The 18,242-nt window shown below is 34.3% G+C and overlaps 1 protein-coding gene and 1 long non-coding RNA gene across 11 annotated transcripts in view; one reads left to right on the top strand and one right to left on the bottom strand.

The window, feature by feature from the left end:
- LOC107994850 (uncharacterized) overlaps positions 1-18,242 on the bottom strand; it is a 90,380-nt gene that overhangs the window by 47,133 nt on the left and 25,005 nt on the right. For 4 of the 10 annotated variants that reach the window (XM_017051947.3, XM_017051954.3, XM_062080127.1 and 1 more), the window contains exons 1-2: positions 12,053-15,460; positions 9,134-9,840 (exon numbers count right to left, since the gene is read on the bottom strand). The exons of 2 other annotated variants lie outside the window; for them this stretch is intronic. In XM_017051947.3, coding sequence (XP_016907436.2) covers positions 9,134-9,343 — 210 coding nt within the window. In that variant the 5' untranslated portion in view covers positions 9,344-9,840; positions 12,053-15,460. Of the gene's footprint in view, positions 1-9,133; positions 10,019-11,121; positions 15,479-18,242 lie in introns of those variants that run through there. 4 more of the 10 variants (XM_062080111.1, XM_017051948.3, XM_017051950.3 and 1 more) reach the window with 4 other exon arrangements.
- LOC133666770 (uncharacterized) lies at positions 14,779-18,177 on the top strand. The gene is made up of 2 exons (XR_009831402.1): positions 14,779-15,538; positions 15,610-18,177. It is a non-coding gene; the product is annotated as an uncharacterized LOC133666770 (long non-coding RNA).

Below are 18,242 nucleotides of genomic sequence, written 5' to 3'. Positions count from 1 at the left end.
TCTATTTGTTCGTTTCATTTTTTTTTATTTATATAGTATCTATTTGTATCGCAAATAATTTTTTTTTATTTCTTATTTTTTATTGTTATTATAAAATTTTTAAGATTATTAAATATAAATCTAAAATCTAAAAAATAATTTCATTTTTCATAATATATAATGAAAAAAATCTCATAAAATATTAAATAAAATGTGTAACTTTGTTATATAATTACGCGAATGAAAACAGTCATAAAAAATCAAGAAATACAATTTCTATAAACAAAAAATAACATTCAGAAAAAAGTAAACAAAATTTTAAAAGTTATTTATATTTATCATTTGAATATCGAATTTCATTCTATAAAAAAAAAAATATTTAAAAAAATATCAGAACTCAATCAGTTATATTTACTTTACAAATATTTCGTTTCTACGTAATAAAGTTTTTATCTAAAAATCCAAGTTTTTGCTGATTAAAGTATCAGTATGTAAATATAATAAAATAAATAAGATCCCTATGCATCAAAATTGTAAATATTAAAATAAAAATTTATTATTTTAATTAAATATTAAAATGAAATTTATTATTTATAATAAATTTTAACGAATGAATTTTTTATTATCAGATATAAAAATAATTTAAAAAATAATATAAAAATAGCTTAAAAAATAATTAAAAATATAAAATTCTGTAAATCATTATTTAATTAACAAAAAAAAAAAGAGTTTTATATAATACAAAAAGTACTATATAATTAAAGTCTTTATACATCTGGTCTTTCATTATTTTTTTGTATAAAAGACTATTTATCAAATTACTCCAAGTGGTTCAAAAATGATGTATACCGTTATAACTAACGCCCTCTGTAATACGAAACTACAAAGCATTTCATACATTTCTCAAGGATGATGTTCCACTTGCGATGAAAAGGTAGCTTAAGCGAGATAAAATAAGGTTTCATTTTTGTTTTTTAGTCCATCACGGAAATGTGAAGTTCCGCCTAGATTTTCTGTCATCTCGAAAAATGGAATAAAATTTTTCGTGACAATCTTTGTCCTCTTTTTTCTCTTTTTTATCAGTTTTTTCAAGCAGAATTATAGCAGACAATACACATATGATATCTTTATTAGTTTTTTCTATTTCTATCATGATTATAGTTAATCAAAAAATTTTTACGAATGTATTGAATTTTCTAACTAATTAAACTAAAGTAAAAAATATACAGAATCCTTTAAGTATTCTCATATTTTTCTTCTTTATTTCCTACACGAGTTTCCATAAACTTTCTTTTTCTATTCCTTAATCTGTTCCATACCTCATAAATTTTCATCTCTCGCTTAATATCCTATGTTACTAATCTATAATATACTATACAGTCAATTAACTCAAAAAACTTAATTAACAATAAGTCTTTTTCTTGATCTATCTATAACTATAATATAACCTATAATTTATAAAAATTTGATCTAAAAATTCTTATATTTCGTTTTTAAATATTCTTATATTTATCTGTAATCTGTACTTATATTTGTATCTGTAATCAATCTAAAAATATCTTATATATTTAATAATAGTCTGTATACACTTAATAATGAACCAAGTTAATAAGAAATCTGAATATGGCACATTGATTTGTAATAAAAGTAAAATTGTAAAATATATTTAAACTTTAGACAAAGATATTTCATAAAAGAAAAAAAAATAGCCTTAAATTAAATATTTGATAAAATTGTATTTTTCTCACCATGTCTATTCTACTACTTCTTGTTCTTTTGTTGAAAGTTCGAGATGGAAAGAAGATCGCATTATTTTTGAGGATAGGTCAAGCATTTATGATAACCGTATTATCGTCCCGTCTCATAAACTTGTTTCGCGTAGTTTACGAGCATACGAATCTTAACTGTTCTGTATCAAGTATTCCGTGAAATAATGATCAAACTATTTTGCAGAATTATTATATAGCTAAGATTTATGAAGAAAATCACATTGTTGATGCACGATAGCAATCTATATAGACGAGTCACATTTTTCACTTCGATATCAAATCAAATTTTATTCTTGAAAGTTGATTAATCTTTATCATATTTAATTTTTTTTATAAGAAATTGATTCAAACTGTTAAATGTCGAATAATATTTGGAACACAATTCCTACAAAATTTTTTATCACTAAACTCGTCGTTAGAAGAAGTCATATAAAACACAATTTTCATTCCTACATTTGTCACCAAAGGAATTCATATGAAACACAATTTCTACTCCTACATTTGCCACCAGACATATTCACATAAAACGCAATTCTTATTATTACTAGAGAAATTCATATAGAATATAATTTCTACTTCTATATTTGTCACCATATATGAATGTTCAAGTTTAACGTTTCATACCTATTCTTACGTCATTGGTTGAATACGCAACCAATGACAACAAGGTATCGTTGCTACTAATTGGAAACTTGCGCCACCACTCAAAGGATTTGCTAAAGCGAAATCTGTTAGAAATTATAAGAAAGATTTTGGAACACACCGATCTCTTTTGTGGAATATACACCAGAGGGATCCACATCGAATATAATTCATACTTTTTACTTCTCATTGGAACAGTTTTATATGGAAGATAATTTCACTGAACTGTTCTTTCTTATAAGTGCATCTTGTAACCTAATTTCTATTATCCTAAAGTCTAAAATATGGGTTTGCTAAATGATTATTGATCTGTAAGTCCAAAATAAAATTCTTCCTATATTTTTTTTTCTTCAATATTAATTGTAATTTATTTTTGAAAAAATAAAATCTTCTCGGAATAATATATATCAATGTTCCACGATAATTTTTACGAAGATTGTAAAGTTTTCTGAACATAATTAACACGAAAGCTATTAATATACAAGATTTTATTATAAACAGGTTATTCCATTTGGAAAATTAGATAGGTAAAATCTATTTTTTTCTTTATTATGATCCATATTATATTATCATATTCAAAGAAAAATCAAACTCGAAAGAGTTAAATGCTTTAAAATTTTTAAATTAATTTTAATTGAATTTTTATTTGATTAAAATTCAATTTCGGAATAACATTCGATCACTTATAAATCTCATTATTCAGCAAGTTTAGCTAAATATTTCAACGATATTCAACATGTTAGATCTTATCATATATAATCTTGAATATACATTATTATCCATTTCTATTATAGAGAAATCGTAATCACTCTATCTTCTCTATCTAGATATTTCACATAACTGATTAATATCTCAAGTACATTTCATAGAACATATTTGAATGAGAATATTCATTAATCAAAAACTTTTTCTGTACAACAGAATTTGTACGAAATGTTAGTATCATAATTTATAAAAATGTGACGTATATTTTTAACGTGTATAGAAGTTTCTTTAATAGCATGAAATAACCGTTGAATTATTTATATCGTCCGACTTTTCGAAAAAATATAAGAATATTTATGTTATACTATTTACATTGTAAATTTTTTCAACTTTTCGAAGATTTTTGTTTTTTTTATTATCAAATGTCATCGCGAAAATTTTATGATTTCTCGAAACAACCGTTCAATAATTGAAAACAAATTTTCATTCCTTATGCAGAGAAAAGGTTAAATGTACGCTATCGATTTCACGACTATGAACTCATCTACATAGACATATCTCTCTTACGAAAAGCTAGTTGCAGACTAACCCTTTGTACTTGAAATATGCCAGAAGTGCTGACACAGACATTAATTTTACCAACTCGGTATATCAATTGTACTGGACACGAATATCTTTGTATCCTTACATTATGCACAATTAAATGAAGACATCCATCTCTGAAAAGAGGTTAAAGATTATAATGGCTAATCTATATTTGCTATCAGGAAAATTTACATCGAGGGATTTCTTAAAAAAAATCCTTATCTATATCAAAACTATCCACTCGGAATATCTATTATCTATTATCATATCTGTCTACCAACTTATCTATTATCTAATGCAATATTCCATTTATACAAGTATAATCTGGTTTATAGGAACATGTAACAAGAAATTCTTCATGATTCTTAATGATTTAAATAAAATTTGATAATTCTATCTCTTATCATACACTAAGATAAGGAATAATTTTATTTTATCTTATTATAATTCTCTCTGACATCTAACAAAGAATACTTTGTGCTCCACAGTTTTAATCAAATTTAGTCGAGAAAAATATACAAATATAAAATTGTAAAAGACTATATGTATATTCGAGAAGTCTTGAAGAGGTGAGTTAACATTTAATTCGTTCTTTTCAAACATCTGAAAATTAAATTTACGTTTTCAGCAATTTTTCAACTCAAATAGACACGTCAAAAGTTATATGAAATAGAAGAATCACGAGAGAAATAAATTTTTCGAAAGTTTAATAACATTCTGAACAAACTTGCAAGACTATAATGGTCTTTGCAAAGATTTTCGCATGTATTATACTTCGAGGTAAAGTACGAAATAAAAATGCATATAAATATTTCAACAGTTTTTGTTTTACTTGTTCTTTTTTTCACGATAATTATTGAAATCAATTTTCATCAAATTTTCATTAAATAGATATATATAAGAATAGATATATATAAGATATATATAGATAATAGATATATAAGAATAGAAATGTGTAATGATAGAGGAATTATTCATTAAAGCTAAAAATTTTTGTATTTTTTTTTTTTTTCAAGAGACTTTATCTCATAAAGTAGATCATAAATCTTCTGGATAGACAATATTAAAAGTTTATCTATTTTATAAAATCCTAATTCTCTTTTACACATACACATTTCTGTTGAACTATTAATATCTTTAAGCTCTATCTTCTTATCTAAAGAAGTTTTTTCTTCCATGCCTAAAAACTTAAAAACCATGGATAATTAAATTTTAATGCTCGATTAATTTCATATTCTTGCTATTAGTAGCAAGTAATTTATATCATTTTCTGCAAGAAAAATTATTATGGAAGAAAGTATATTCAAAAATAAGTCAGCAAAACCAACATATACTATGATTTTCAAACAAAGAAATGTTGCACAGTGAAAGAGTAACTACTTTGTTGAATCTACTAAGTTCGTACATACTTCACACAACTTTGGCTGTGAAGTTTCCACCAATTCACACGCCCATACGCCCCAAGTTAAACTTTGAGGTCAGACTAATTTTATGTCTTCGCTATATCACGGAGAATACTATATGTTTCATCAGATACAGTGGCTGAAGTTCCAAGTCTCGAATCTTTAGACGACTAAATAGCTAAATTTTGACGTCTGACCGATTTTATGACTTTTGATATAAGAGAAAGTTGTAGACAAAATGAACTTGGACACTCAACGTGTTTTGTTGATAAAGAGTCAGATAGGATAAAAAGAAGTCTGGGCAGTAGTAAAAATCTTAAGTAGCCCTGTCACAGTGATAAAGCGATGTGATGAAGTATACCTAGTAGCAGTATGCTTTAATTTACTCTCTACTATTTCATGCAATAATCTTGAAGACTCTATGAAGATTTATGAAGGCTGTCCAGAATTATTTTTGATATTATAATATGTTTAGCTTGAAGATAAAAAAAATTAAACGAACACATTTTTAATTTATCGTACAATCTTACAAAAAATATAAATTAATATCAAGTTCTCTCGTTACGAACCATATTTTAATAAAAAAAAATAATTTTTTTCTTCATAATCAATTTCACGATAATTTTTTTTTTCTGTATTCGAAACTGAAGCTTTGTACTGTATATTTTCGAAATATATATTTTTTTCACGTAAATTCACTTTTTTCAAATTGTCCACACCTGTTATAAAATCTCAAACAATATAGTTTTTCAGATATAATAACGAACAGATCCATCGCCACGCTTCACCGCCTCGATTCTCGTTATCGAGTGAAAAAATCTCGAATCTCGGTCGGTACGGCCGATATTGGTCGCGTCGATAAGTGCGATAATGTTTGTTGTGTTTCATATCGAGTGCCTCGAGTGTTGCATCTCTTATGTACTTCTCTCCCTTTCTCTCATCCTCTCCGGTGAGAATTTTAAAATTAGACTTTAAGGTCAAACGTTGGTAGCTGTCGTCATCGTTGTTCCTGACCTAGACTCGCTGGGGTGTAAACTTTGCCACGCAGAGGTGTAAACGGTATAAGGTGCGAATGGGAAAAAGAAAGGAAAGGCTCGATTTACACGCTCGACGTAAACTCACCCGTGTAGAGGAGGCGTACGCGACTGGTCATGACGTAAGAGTGGGGAGGAGAAACATCGTGGCACGCGATTATGTTAAAAGACCATTACATATCGTGATTTCGGAACATAAATGCTGCGACGTAAGAGAATCGTTGAGCGTCATAGTGCGTGGCGTTTAAATGTAGTTGAACGAATTGACAGAAATATCGTATGGGAACGGTGTTGCGAACATTTGAGATAAATTATGGACATTATGGGTGCAACGTAAGAAAATCGTTTACATGTTATTGTTCATGTGTTTGATCAACCGAATTGACAGAAACTCGTATTATACGAGCACGATACCGAAGCGACCGCTATGCTGCTGGTGACTGAAATTTGAATGTTTGATGTTAAAGGTAGACGGTATAAATACATATAACGTAACAAAATCAATTGGATGTCATCTTCATAAGTCGAATTGATAATAATATTGAAACGATACTTTTGTCGATATGGATATGAAGTTTGAATGCTTGAGATTGGAATGGACGTGTTCGAAGGTGATGGCCATTCGAAGATGACTTTCGTATCGAATAAAAAGATATATAGAATAATATATCGAGATATTAATCACGTTTTCAGTAATTTATTAGGTTTTGGTGAAAGATAATCCTAAGTTTCGGATCTCGAACTTCGAATCCAAATAAGATTTTTGTACTTTTCCTCGTTTATTGTATAAGATACGGAAAGATAAGGGTCTGAAAGGTCAGTCCAAGGGACTCTTTAAAGTACAGTGGCCTCTACGATATAGGGAGGTCTTAAATTAACTCTTTATGTGACTAGCTTGTGACTGGTCATGGATTGACATGACGCACGCACATTGACCAGCACGTGGCAATTATAACACGATTACTCGCCTCACGTTTCTGAGAACATCGGATTTAAACATTGATAAAATTCATCGATAAAATTTAGGACGCTTCGAAAAGAAACTTTCTTCCATTTCTCCCTCCCTCTTCTCTCCTTTTTTTACAAATACTTCTTCTTAAAATTGATTAATTATGCAAGAATTAAAAAGAAAGAGAAAAGATTAGGATATCATTGCACGAAAATTTTTGGTTTAAAAAATTGGCTTTTAAAATGTACATATCACATTGAATTTTGGAAAGAATTGAACAATAGAGCGCGTAATCTAATTTCTACAATCTCTATCCGACGATTTGAACATATAAAACGTGGAATTTAGAGGGAGGAGAGAGAATTTCTCGCGGTAATAGAGGGAATTGAGACAGCGACAGGGGAAAAAGAGGAAGAGGACGAGGTTAAATGGTTGCATCTAGGGCGGTTCTTAAACGAAACGCGGAACTGACCCTGACGTCGAGACCCGAGCCAGAATCGAATTGGCAAGGGGTTACAAATTTACAAAATAAAGTGTATACGATGCCGTCTCGATTTGGATTTAAAGATACGCTTAATATGGCGCGGAGGAAGGGATGTTGACGATTCAAAATAGCCAATGAAATAGAAACTTTATACGGCACATAAAATATTGATGATTTTGAAGTACTTCCAGATCCTTGACATTTTAGTCATCGCATTTACTCGTGCCGTTAAAATTATGTACGCGACGACGTAGACAACTGGTGGATATTTCGATCGAATTTTTCGAAAATTTTTTTAATCCAGGAATATTTAATCACGAACGAAAGGAAAATTTGTGCCTCGCGAACATTTGCAGGAATTCGAAATATCTTTTATATTTTAAATTCTAGACGACGAATCATCCTTGTCGGCGATAAATCGGAAATATACAAAATTTGATAAATTCACAAAAAAGTTTTTGGATCGCTAATTGTAAAAGAGAAGAATTTTATTGTCTCGGAAAATAAATAATTATATAAAAAAAGAAAAGTTTTCGTTTCGAAAGAAAATGGAATCAATTTTGGAATTAACTTTTTCTTTTTTAAATAACTTAATGACGCTCAATAATGATCTTATATATCTGCGTTTTATGATTAAATTTTTTTATCAAATTTGTCATCAACACAAATATTATTTGTAATTATTAAGTTACAAATAGTACAAGTATAGAGATCTTATTACACGTGTTATTGAACCGATTTCATCGGTCGGTAAGGGAGCACGATTTTAATTCAATTGTAAATTCAGAATTTTTAATTCAGAAAATTTATCAAATGTATAATTAATCTTTTATGCCGGAACGAAACGCGAGCAGAGAGATTAAAATAAGAAATAGTATTCATTCGTTATCTCATATTTTTTTTTCTAATTTAAATTTTTCCTATTGGAAAATCCTATCGGAAAGAAAGATGGAAAAATCGTCGAAGCGTACGATCGTAACTCATCATCATTATCCTCTTGCATTACGCCAACACGATCAATGCAAATACCACGAAACAATCGCGAGAAGGAAGAGCAAATAGGGGGAATATAGAGGCGCTATCGAAGAGAAACTGGACTGGATTTATAAAAATTCGATTAGCAAGCTAATCTCCATTCTCTCCTCTTTGAATTATCCTCCCCTCTGCATTAATACCGCGATTCTACCACCGTTGCCCTTGTTTCTCAAATACTCTTCTCTTCCATCAAAGAGAGAGAATCGTTGCAACACCTTTGTCGATTCCATTTAAAATCTCTTGGAGGGCCTCGAAACAATATTTACCGTAACAATCGGCTGCAAAGTGGATGCAATATTTATGGATTTATCGATTTCGTAACCTAACCTCTACCCCAAATACAAATATTATACGGATTATTTGCAATATCAGGCACCGCCTCGAGCTTTCTCGCTTTAATCGCACATAAAACTCGCAAGAGAACGGTGCAGAACTCAGGCGCGACGTCTGGCGGCCGGGGAGCGAAGCAACTGCACGTAAGCACAGTCCAGTTCCCTTCCCGCCCTATGTACGTACGTATGCATAGATGGGCGATAAATTAGTCTCACCTCCTGCGTCTCAACAGCCTCTTTAACGTGTTCCGCTATCTCGGCAGCCTTGAGCCCGGTTTCGATGGGCGCTAGTTGCGAGTGGCGCCGCGTCTGGGTGTCCGGGGTGATCTCCTGGTAGCAGGACTCGCCCGAGCCACGTCTGCTGCCCGCGATGCACATCGCTCGCCTGAACAGCCCCGCGACCACGGCACACAGGCCGCACTGCATGCCCGTGGCGCTGCCTCGACTTGACAACGAGCCGCCATTGGTGGTGGTCCGTCGACGGGTCCGAGTCCCGCGCGAGCTGCCCTCGCGCGATTGGGACGCCAGCTTTCCTGCTTTCTCTTCTTCCTTCCTTCCCTTCCTCTTGCTAATTGTTCCAGCAACGAATTCCACTACCTCTTTCCCCTCCCTTTCTTCTTTCTTCCTTCTCTTCGTCCCTTTTCATCCGGACGTGTTCGCGTGTTTGTCTCTCTTGCTCTTTTTAATCTTAACCTCGCCACGATTTCCTCCTCTTCGGCAATCCCGACTATCGTCCTGTTCTGCGTCCCCAACCGGCTGTTTCGTGCGTTTCTCTCGAACGTCTCGTTTCGGACACGTCCCCAGACACGATCGTCATCGTCATCATCCTGGACTCGAAGATCGGCTGGCCGGGTTTCACGCGATCGATTCCGCGCTCAAGCGATCGTCCCTTCCAAACACGAGCCACTGGTACCGCATATCACCTGCACCCACCAGGAAAGTACATCGGAAACGGGTCTACACGGAACTCGAGAGGGAGGAGCTCTGGCTCTCTCTCTCTCTCTTTCGAAGGGAACTATCGATTGCCGTCAAGTTACGAGCAAGATAGGATCCTAGGACGAAGAACTGGGATGTGACCAGAAGGAGCACACACCGAGGTCACTGAAACCGATTGGTACACACACACACAAATGCGAGGGTGAGGTTTGGTGAAACTTCGAGGCGCCACTTTTCTCCCAACTTTTCTGGTATTTTTTTTTTAATATTCGATGAACGAAGGGAAATTATATGGGTTTTAAATCTGGGATATATCGATTGAAAATATTGGAATTTTGGAATTTTTATTGACGCACTGTGCGTTTTAGATTAGATTGGTTAGAGAGGTTAGAGAGAGGAAAAAATGATCGTAGAAATGAGTATCAATTTTATTGTACTTTCTGATAGTGTTCTACGAATAGAGATAATGTATCAGTTACGTAAATTTTGGATTTATTTCTTGAAATTTAATAATTGCAAATGATTCAGTTGTATTTATTTGTCGAGTACTGGAAAAAGAATTTAAGACGAAATAATAATAGCAATAACAATTGCCCAGAACAACGTTTAACCAACGATTTTTATTCATGAGGGCGAGGCAGGCGTTAATTTTGATTCCTGAGAGGTCTCTTAGTGGCGTGTGTCACGCGGGAACACGGCTTTTTGAATTTTAACGCGTCTCGTGGATCGCCGACGGCCCATGATTACGTATACGCAAATGTTAAGAATTTATTGATCAAGCGAAGATAATTTTTTTACAGAATCCAGCATTCCGTTTTCATCTTTTCGTTCATATTTAGCGGCAAAAAGATTCTGTTAACAACGCGAGTCAAAACAATATTGCGATGTTGCAATTATTAAAACGCGTTAAATTATATTTCGACACTTTCTTCGAGATGAATAGAAATTCTATCAATTTCGATTCAATTTTATTAAGAATTCTTATCGTTTTTGTAAATACAAATTATATTGATAACATCGATTCTTGAATCCTTTTAGGAAATCTTTTCGCATTAATCTTTTCTGAAAAATCATTTATAATCTTATTTATATCTTCAAGTTCGAGTTTCTGATTTAAAAATTAAAAGTACTTTCGAAATATAGTTATAGAATGAGAACAACGATATATCCTGGATTCAATCGCGTTAAAATTCTTAAATTTTTTTTCCAGGCACTTCTGTTAATGACAATGTTGTTTCTTGAATCATTGATCTACAAAAATTGCATACCATATTAAAAGAGAACCAGATTTACAATTTTTAAATTGTATTCAACTCGGTTCGAACTTTAAAAAAAAAAGCATCGAGGTGAACGTCGAGCACGTGGTTGACACGTCTCGAAATCTCTATAAATCTGGAATCGTGGCAGCCACATTGTCGATTTTCTTCCGTAAATCGTCGTTGCTAATGGCACGGAGGCGTCTGATACGTCAGGTAAACAACGAGATCCTCCCCCTTTTTCTCGATAAGATACCGGAGCAAGAATTTCTCTCTTCTCTTCCCCGGGGAGAAGAGAAATAAAAATGGGCAAGAACAAAGGCCGTTCTCTTTGTTCCCTTCGACCTCGATTTTTCACCGAGACTTCTTCTTTTTTTCCTTTTTTCAGCTTACGGAGCAGCAATTATAACCGTGTGGCGAGAGTGCGCTCTCAAAGAGTGTACGAGCCACGAGAAAAATGGTGAAAAAGACGAGAAAAAGAGTGAGCAGGGAGGAGAGAAAAGGGAGGAGCATGGTTGCGTGTGTTCGTTTCCGTGTTTCCTATCGCTCGAACGTCTCGTCGTTTACGATCAAATCTCGCGGTGAAATGAAAGAGAACGGGTGTCATTGCGAAGAAACACTTTTCACGAGATTTCAACTCGAGAAAAATTTAGCGGATTACATTCGATCGTGATCGCTTATTTATCATTGTGTACGATGATTTAAGAAACACGATAATTCTTTTAATATAAATTCACCCACTCTGAAATATCACCCGAAAGTAAAGAAAAGATGAAACAACGTCCGTAATTCCTCTTCTAATTGATTACAACCCAATTTCGTACAGAGTCTTTCGTATAAAGTCTCAGAAAATCCCATTGTCGATGAGCATCACGTAAGAGAGATAAGAGGTGTCCATCGCACAAAAAGAGAAACGCGAGTAACGATATCCTGAATGCGGTACCTTTAGCGGAATGTGGAGGGCCTGGTTGTCGCCGCGGCGGAGTTTCTATACAACTAGTACGCGAGAGAAGAACGACGGGGTAACGCCCGCGCACAGATATCGTAGCTGCTTCCGCACCGGGACGAGCCTAGGAGCTCCATAACCGCGTGTTACGTTGGGTTGGCCCCCGGGCCCCGAGGCCCGGTGGCTATGTCGGCTCGAGCACGAGGGCGCCTCTCTTAATGCTTGTTGCGTCGTACACGTTTTCGTACGAAGCAAGTGTGGCAATAAAAAAAAAAGAGAGAAAGAAAGAGAAATATCCCCCAAAGGAAAAAGAGAGAGTAAAGGGGCCGGAAGCGCACTGCCGTTATCACCGACTATGCACGCCGGCCGGCCGCTGTGCATGCACTGAGCCACTAGCTTCGAACGACGAACGCTCGGCCGACGTTCGAGCTCGGCCGCGCTCGGCTATCTTCGCCGCGTCTCGGCTACCTCCGTTGCCTGGCCACGCTTCCCGGTCAGGCTGCCCGAACCGCGCAACGCTCGTTCCGAACAGGCAATGCGAGAGAAGAGTTGCCTCTCTCAATACGCGTCGAGCTCTCGTCGCGAGTGGCTGTCGTCGACCATCGCGATCGCTCGGCCGACCCTGCTCCGATACGTTTCCCTGTTCGGGGAATAGAGAGAGAAAGAGAAAGGGAAACCGCTCGTACGCGACGAGAGAAGATCAATAACGGATCCCTCCCTCTTTTCGTCGCGCGTACGCGCCGGCCGCGGCCAACGTAGCCGCCACGTATTTACACACACATGTCATACGAGTATGCGCCACCCTCTCGCGAACGCAGTGCGGCCAAGAAATTTCGCGGTCGCAAGATGTGTATACAAAGGATAGTCTCGTTTATATCGATCTCTTACTGATTTCGTTCACGGAATATCGCGCCAATATGGAGGTCTTCTGTTGGTGGGCCGTTTCTCGTTGCCTCGAACGGAAGTTTTGTTGCAATAGGGCAGTTATAGGTCGAAGGCTGAGGTCGAGACACAAATTGAACTTTCAATAGTTGACATAGGTCATTTCGAAACTGTAAATTCGCAGACTCATGAAAATAAATTCGAATAAATAAATTTTAAATTATGCGGCAGATTTGAAAGAATTTTTTGATTTAGTCGATATGTTACTCGGAATGTCAGTAATCACGACGTGACCTATGTTAATATTCTCTATCTTCTTTCCGATTCTTCCGAAAAAAATCACGGAGAAGAGTTTCTTTTCAAGTGAAAAAATTAATATATTTCAAATTTATTTTATGCACGTAAAATTTTTCATTATATTTTTCATTATAAATTGTCACACGTTTACATATTATACATATTATAGATTTATGCATATCGCTAAATTTAAAAAAAAACCCTTCGAAAAAAAAAATCTTCGAAAGTAACTATCAATGTAAAATTTATTTTTTCTTTTTATGATCTCCATTTAGAGATCACGTTGGATCGTAAAACATGCAAAGTTGATGTATCACTAGAAATTCCTTTCAACTTGTCTTCCCTTTGAAATGTTACGCAAAAACGATCAAAACATGTTTAATGCCTCAAATGCGATAAAAAACGAGCGATTTTCGTTTGAAAATAAATATGCAAATACGACGAATTTTCTTTTTTTTTTCATTTATCGTATGAAGAACAAAATTGTTTTCGTTTGGAATAAAAATAAAGAAGAAAAACAAAACAAAGCAAAAGAGTAAGAATAAAGCTATTGATTTATACGCTTTATTCGAAAAATGTATCTTGACGAATATGATCGTTGAATATAGAGTGATGTGTCGGCCTATCTCTGCATTTTACACCGATACAGAAATGGCTAGATGAAAAATCGATAAACGTTTCCGGTTCTACGTATGCGATTCGCCAGATAACGTATTCACACTATCAAAAACGCGGATGCACTCATCTTTGTTCGATGAAACAACACAGGCTTTATTCGAGGGAATAACGATAAAAACGCGTTCTTTAATTTTACACTACAAGTAACTGAAATTTAGTTATTCGAATAAAAGAAAAAGAATCGCAGATGAATATAATTCTTTCGTTATAAAATGAAAAGTAAAAGATTAATATGTACTTTATATTTATATTATGTTTAAAAATATTCTCTCGCATAAAGAATCGTAAATTTGATCTATCAATAATTAAAAAATATATGCGAGGAAAATAGATTAAATTTTAGGATAAACAAAAGATGAAAAATACGAGGTTCCTCTCTTCCCTTCTAAGTTCAAAAGCAACGAAATTTCATTCCTTTAGAATAACATCTCTATTCGCGCAGTTTACCATGTTTTCGCATTCCCATATCCCTATGAAATTTCAACAAAGAAACTTCTACTCCAATGCACCGTACAATCAAAATAATCATTATTTTGAAAGAAAAAGATTGCGAAAGAAGAATATAAAAAATTTTAGGAATGTTGAAAAATACCTTATCGAAAAAATAGGTAGCTCGTGTAATAATTTGTTCTTGTAAGTAAAAAAAAAAAAAAACTCGAAACGTAAAAATCGACAAAAGTGCAACAGATGTGCGAAATGGCTCCTAATATCGAGAATCCGAGTTTCCGAAAATCGGAAAAATTCGAGTAAGATCGGTAAGAATAGCTCAATTTCGGTTCAACATTAATTAAACGATCTCGGTCTGTTACTTTTAATAATAGAATCACGAACCGAACGTATCCGATTTTTGCCGAGTCCATCCGAACGAATTCGAAGTCTGCGGACTGTCTGCGTAGAACATCGAAATCATGAAATTCGAGCTCGCGAAAAAAAGAAAGAAAGAAAGAAAATATCTTTAACAAAAAACTTTCAAGTTATCACTCAAATATTCCAGAAAGAGCAAATCATTCGAAATTATTGAAATTATTTTACGATATTCCGTGACCACTGTAAACATAACCTAACATTGAAAACGCACAATTAGAGAACGCGCACGATTCAAGGTGAGATTCCTGCTGGGCCAATTGCGGATAGAGAAAATAAGTATGTTTTCAATGAACCCTCTCTCTTTCTATACACACCGAGAATCCCAAAGGGAGAGAGAGAGAGAGAGAGAAAGAGAGACAACACAGAGAGAATCGGGCTGCATTATCGCGGGATTGCCCTTGTCGCTATAAAAAAAAAGCTTGACCCGTATTCTCTTTTTACGTTAAATCTAGCCACCGCCATAGAAACCTCGTTTTTTCTTTTTTCTTTCTTTCTTTTTTCTTTCTTTTTTTCCTTACTTCGCTCGTTTCTTAAGCGACTCGTTTCGAGGAAAGGGACACTCAAGACGAGAATCGTCGTCGACGGACGGTTTCTTGAATACGTTTGTAACGAACGGTAGAGAGCACTGGTTCGATCGATCCGCGGGCCGAATTTAGGTAATAACCACTTCTTGCCGCGGGACATCCGCGTTTATACGGAATACTGGCTTCTAATGGTTGGCCACGATCGCTTTTAGCGGTGGATCGATGACGCTTGAACGTACGTATATATTCGATTCTAAATTCTTTTCTCAACGTAATTTTTTAATTTTCCCATTTTTATCCCCGCAGTTTGATTAATTTTACCGGATAACAATACAAATAATAACACGTTGGAGAATATACAGATGCATGTCGACAAAATATGGATTCGAGAGTTAAAATTGGCAAAGTGTGAACAATACGATCTAACGGCAGCGCCGACTTATAAACGTAATAATAGAAAGTTGTGGTAAATCGACGAATTTAAAAGTATGCGAAAAGAGTGTGTGTGCGTGCGTGCGCGCGCATTATAGTGGCGCACTGGGGACGTTCCAGAGAAACTTTCGAGCGGAATTGCTCGCGTATTTAGGAATTCGTCTAACCGATTCCAAATATAGTATCAGCGTAAACGGGCACAAGTACGTATCTATTACCGTAACAGAAACACGCGTACTATTTTCCCTCGGCTCTGTCAAGGTGCTCGTAACATATAGTTCACGGTTGAAATATTATACGCAATCTAGTTACATCTTCGTCTCGCATCAAAGACGAGACGATTTAACGATTTCGAGTCGAGGCTTGAATTTAAATTTCAATCAAGCTAATCTTCTTATCTCTCGATAATAAATTATCATTACCAATTAAGAAAATCGAGACCAATATATAATTAACGCAATTAATTATCAATTATATAAAAATATACACGACGAATCTGTTTCGTTTTAATTTTATTCCCGTTAAGAGGGGAAGGAAAAAAGGAGAAACAAGCATCGATTCGTCATTCCTTACGTCTAGATTGAACACTACCATCGTGCACGCTTTCCCTGATCATCATTTCTATTTAATTGCCTGAGAGAGGGAGAGAGAGAATAAAAGGAAGAAAAACGGAGAGACGAGAGAAATAGATAAATGAGAACCCCTGGTTCGTTTGGCTCGAATGGGGCGACTGGTTGCCGGTCGTTGACCCCGCAACTGCAACCACCACCCCATCTCGGGCCTCCTCTCTTCTAGGTGCCGTGAAACTGTTCTATCTGTGCCTCTACTCCGTATCTATCGCTCTTCCTGTCTGGTTACTCATTACGACTTTTTCCGCTTCTTCGGTCTTTTGCGCGTCTTTTTCCCTCCCACCCACCCCTCGGACGCCACCGGATTAATTTCTTTCCACGCGACAAGAATGCAAGACAGAGTGGATGTCACTCTGGAAATGGGCAGACGTTGTCGGTGATTTTCTTTATGAATATAGATGGTTATTCTTTTCTCGAAAAAATTTCAAAAAGAAAGGAAAGCATCGATTGTTCCCTACAATCGTCGCCAAGGATCGAGGAATCTTGCATTTCGAGTATTATTTTTTTTTTAAATTAATAAACGTTGATTATATAATATGAAATTGATAGCACAGATGATACTGTTGGATTTCGTAAAATCTTTTAAGAAGATAAGTCTTATCTTAAGGATTCCTGAATAATTATCTAGAGATAATATAATTCGAGGTTTAAAGATTAAGATAAGCGTGGATAGGATAATATCCATAATTTGTAATCCCTGAATCTTTTCTGGTTGTTCGGGTTGTTCAATTTTTATTTTCCCAATAATCTAATAATCTTGGAAAATTTATGCAAGGTTTATAACAAGTGAATTTTTGACAAATAAGATAAACTGTCATAACGAACGTTTATCGATTTATTATAATGATAATGTATCGATTAAAATTTGTATGGACTTTTTAAAAGAACGACGTACAAAAAAAGAAGCATTTATAATTCTAATTTATCCATTTATAACGATGGAAAATGATTAATCATATAACTGTCTTCATTAATACTATCTATTATACTTAAGAGAGCTCAAAGCAGCATTATTATCAAACGGATCATCTTACCCAACCCATGTTTTTCTCTTTTCCCCGTGTCTGGGACGATAATTCAGATAGAATGACATGCAATTTGTTTTGAGAAGGATTGTGTGACAGTCGAATTCAACGTGGCGGAACCACCCACGGGTTATTCCTCCCAGAGGAACCATTACGCAAATCGCGAAATGGACAACCGATTCGTGTAATTTCGATCAACCGTGCACATTGTATTCAAATTTCCGACTCGTTGTTAAACAGTCTGGAAAAATTAAAAGAAAAAGTATCTTTAGAGTAGAAAAAAAAATATCGGGAAAAAATGGTCTAAAAATTTTATATCGTTGGAAATAAACGATGTATACCCCCCTCTCCCCCCTCCCGGAAGCGAAATTACCGTTAATATCCTCTTATAACATTGAAATATTGTACTATATAATATTTCTAGGTAAACATATTTTTGGATGTAGTTTGTACAAACATAAGGTCATCGACATGATATTTTTCATGGATGATGACAGATTTTCCAATAACAGCATTCGATCAAATATCGAGAGGGAAAAACGATGAATGAAGCGATCAGTAAATAATGTCAAATTTTTTCTAAACGGGTAATAGATGTATTTTAATAAAATATATGTAAAAAATAAAATAATAATTACTGTAAAACAAAATTGATTAGATTCAATTTATTCGTATATACGAATATCTAACATCTATCTGTGTTAAAGGAAGAGAAAAATATTTATATTGCATAAATAATTGTGCACGAATATGATTAATCTAATAAAATTATAATATAATATATATAATTATATATTGCCTATTTATCTATTCAAAAACTTAAATATAAATTTTCTTCTACATATATGGTTCG

Source organism: Apis cerana, linkage group LG1 (genome assembly GCF_029169275.1).
Source record: "Apis cerana isolate GH-2021 linkage group LG1, AcerK_1.0, whole genome shotgun sequence".
Lineage (NCBI taxonomy): Eukaryota > Metazoa > Arthropoda > Insecta > Hymenoptera > Apidae > Apis > Apis cerana.
The sequence above is the reverse complement of the archived record's forward strand: the minus strand, read 5'-3'. Positions and strand labels throughout refer to the sequence as shown.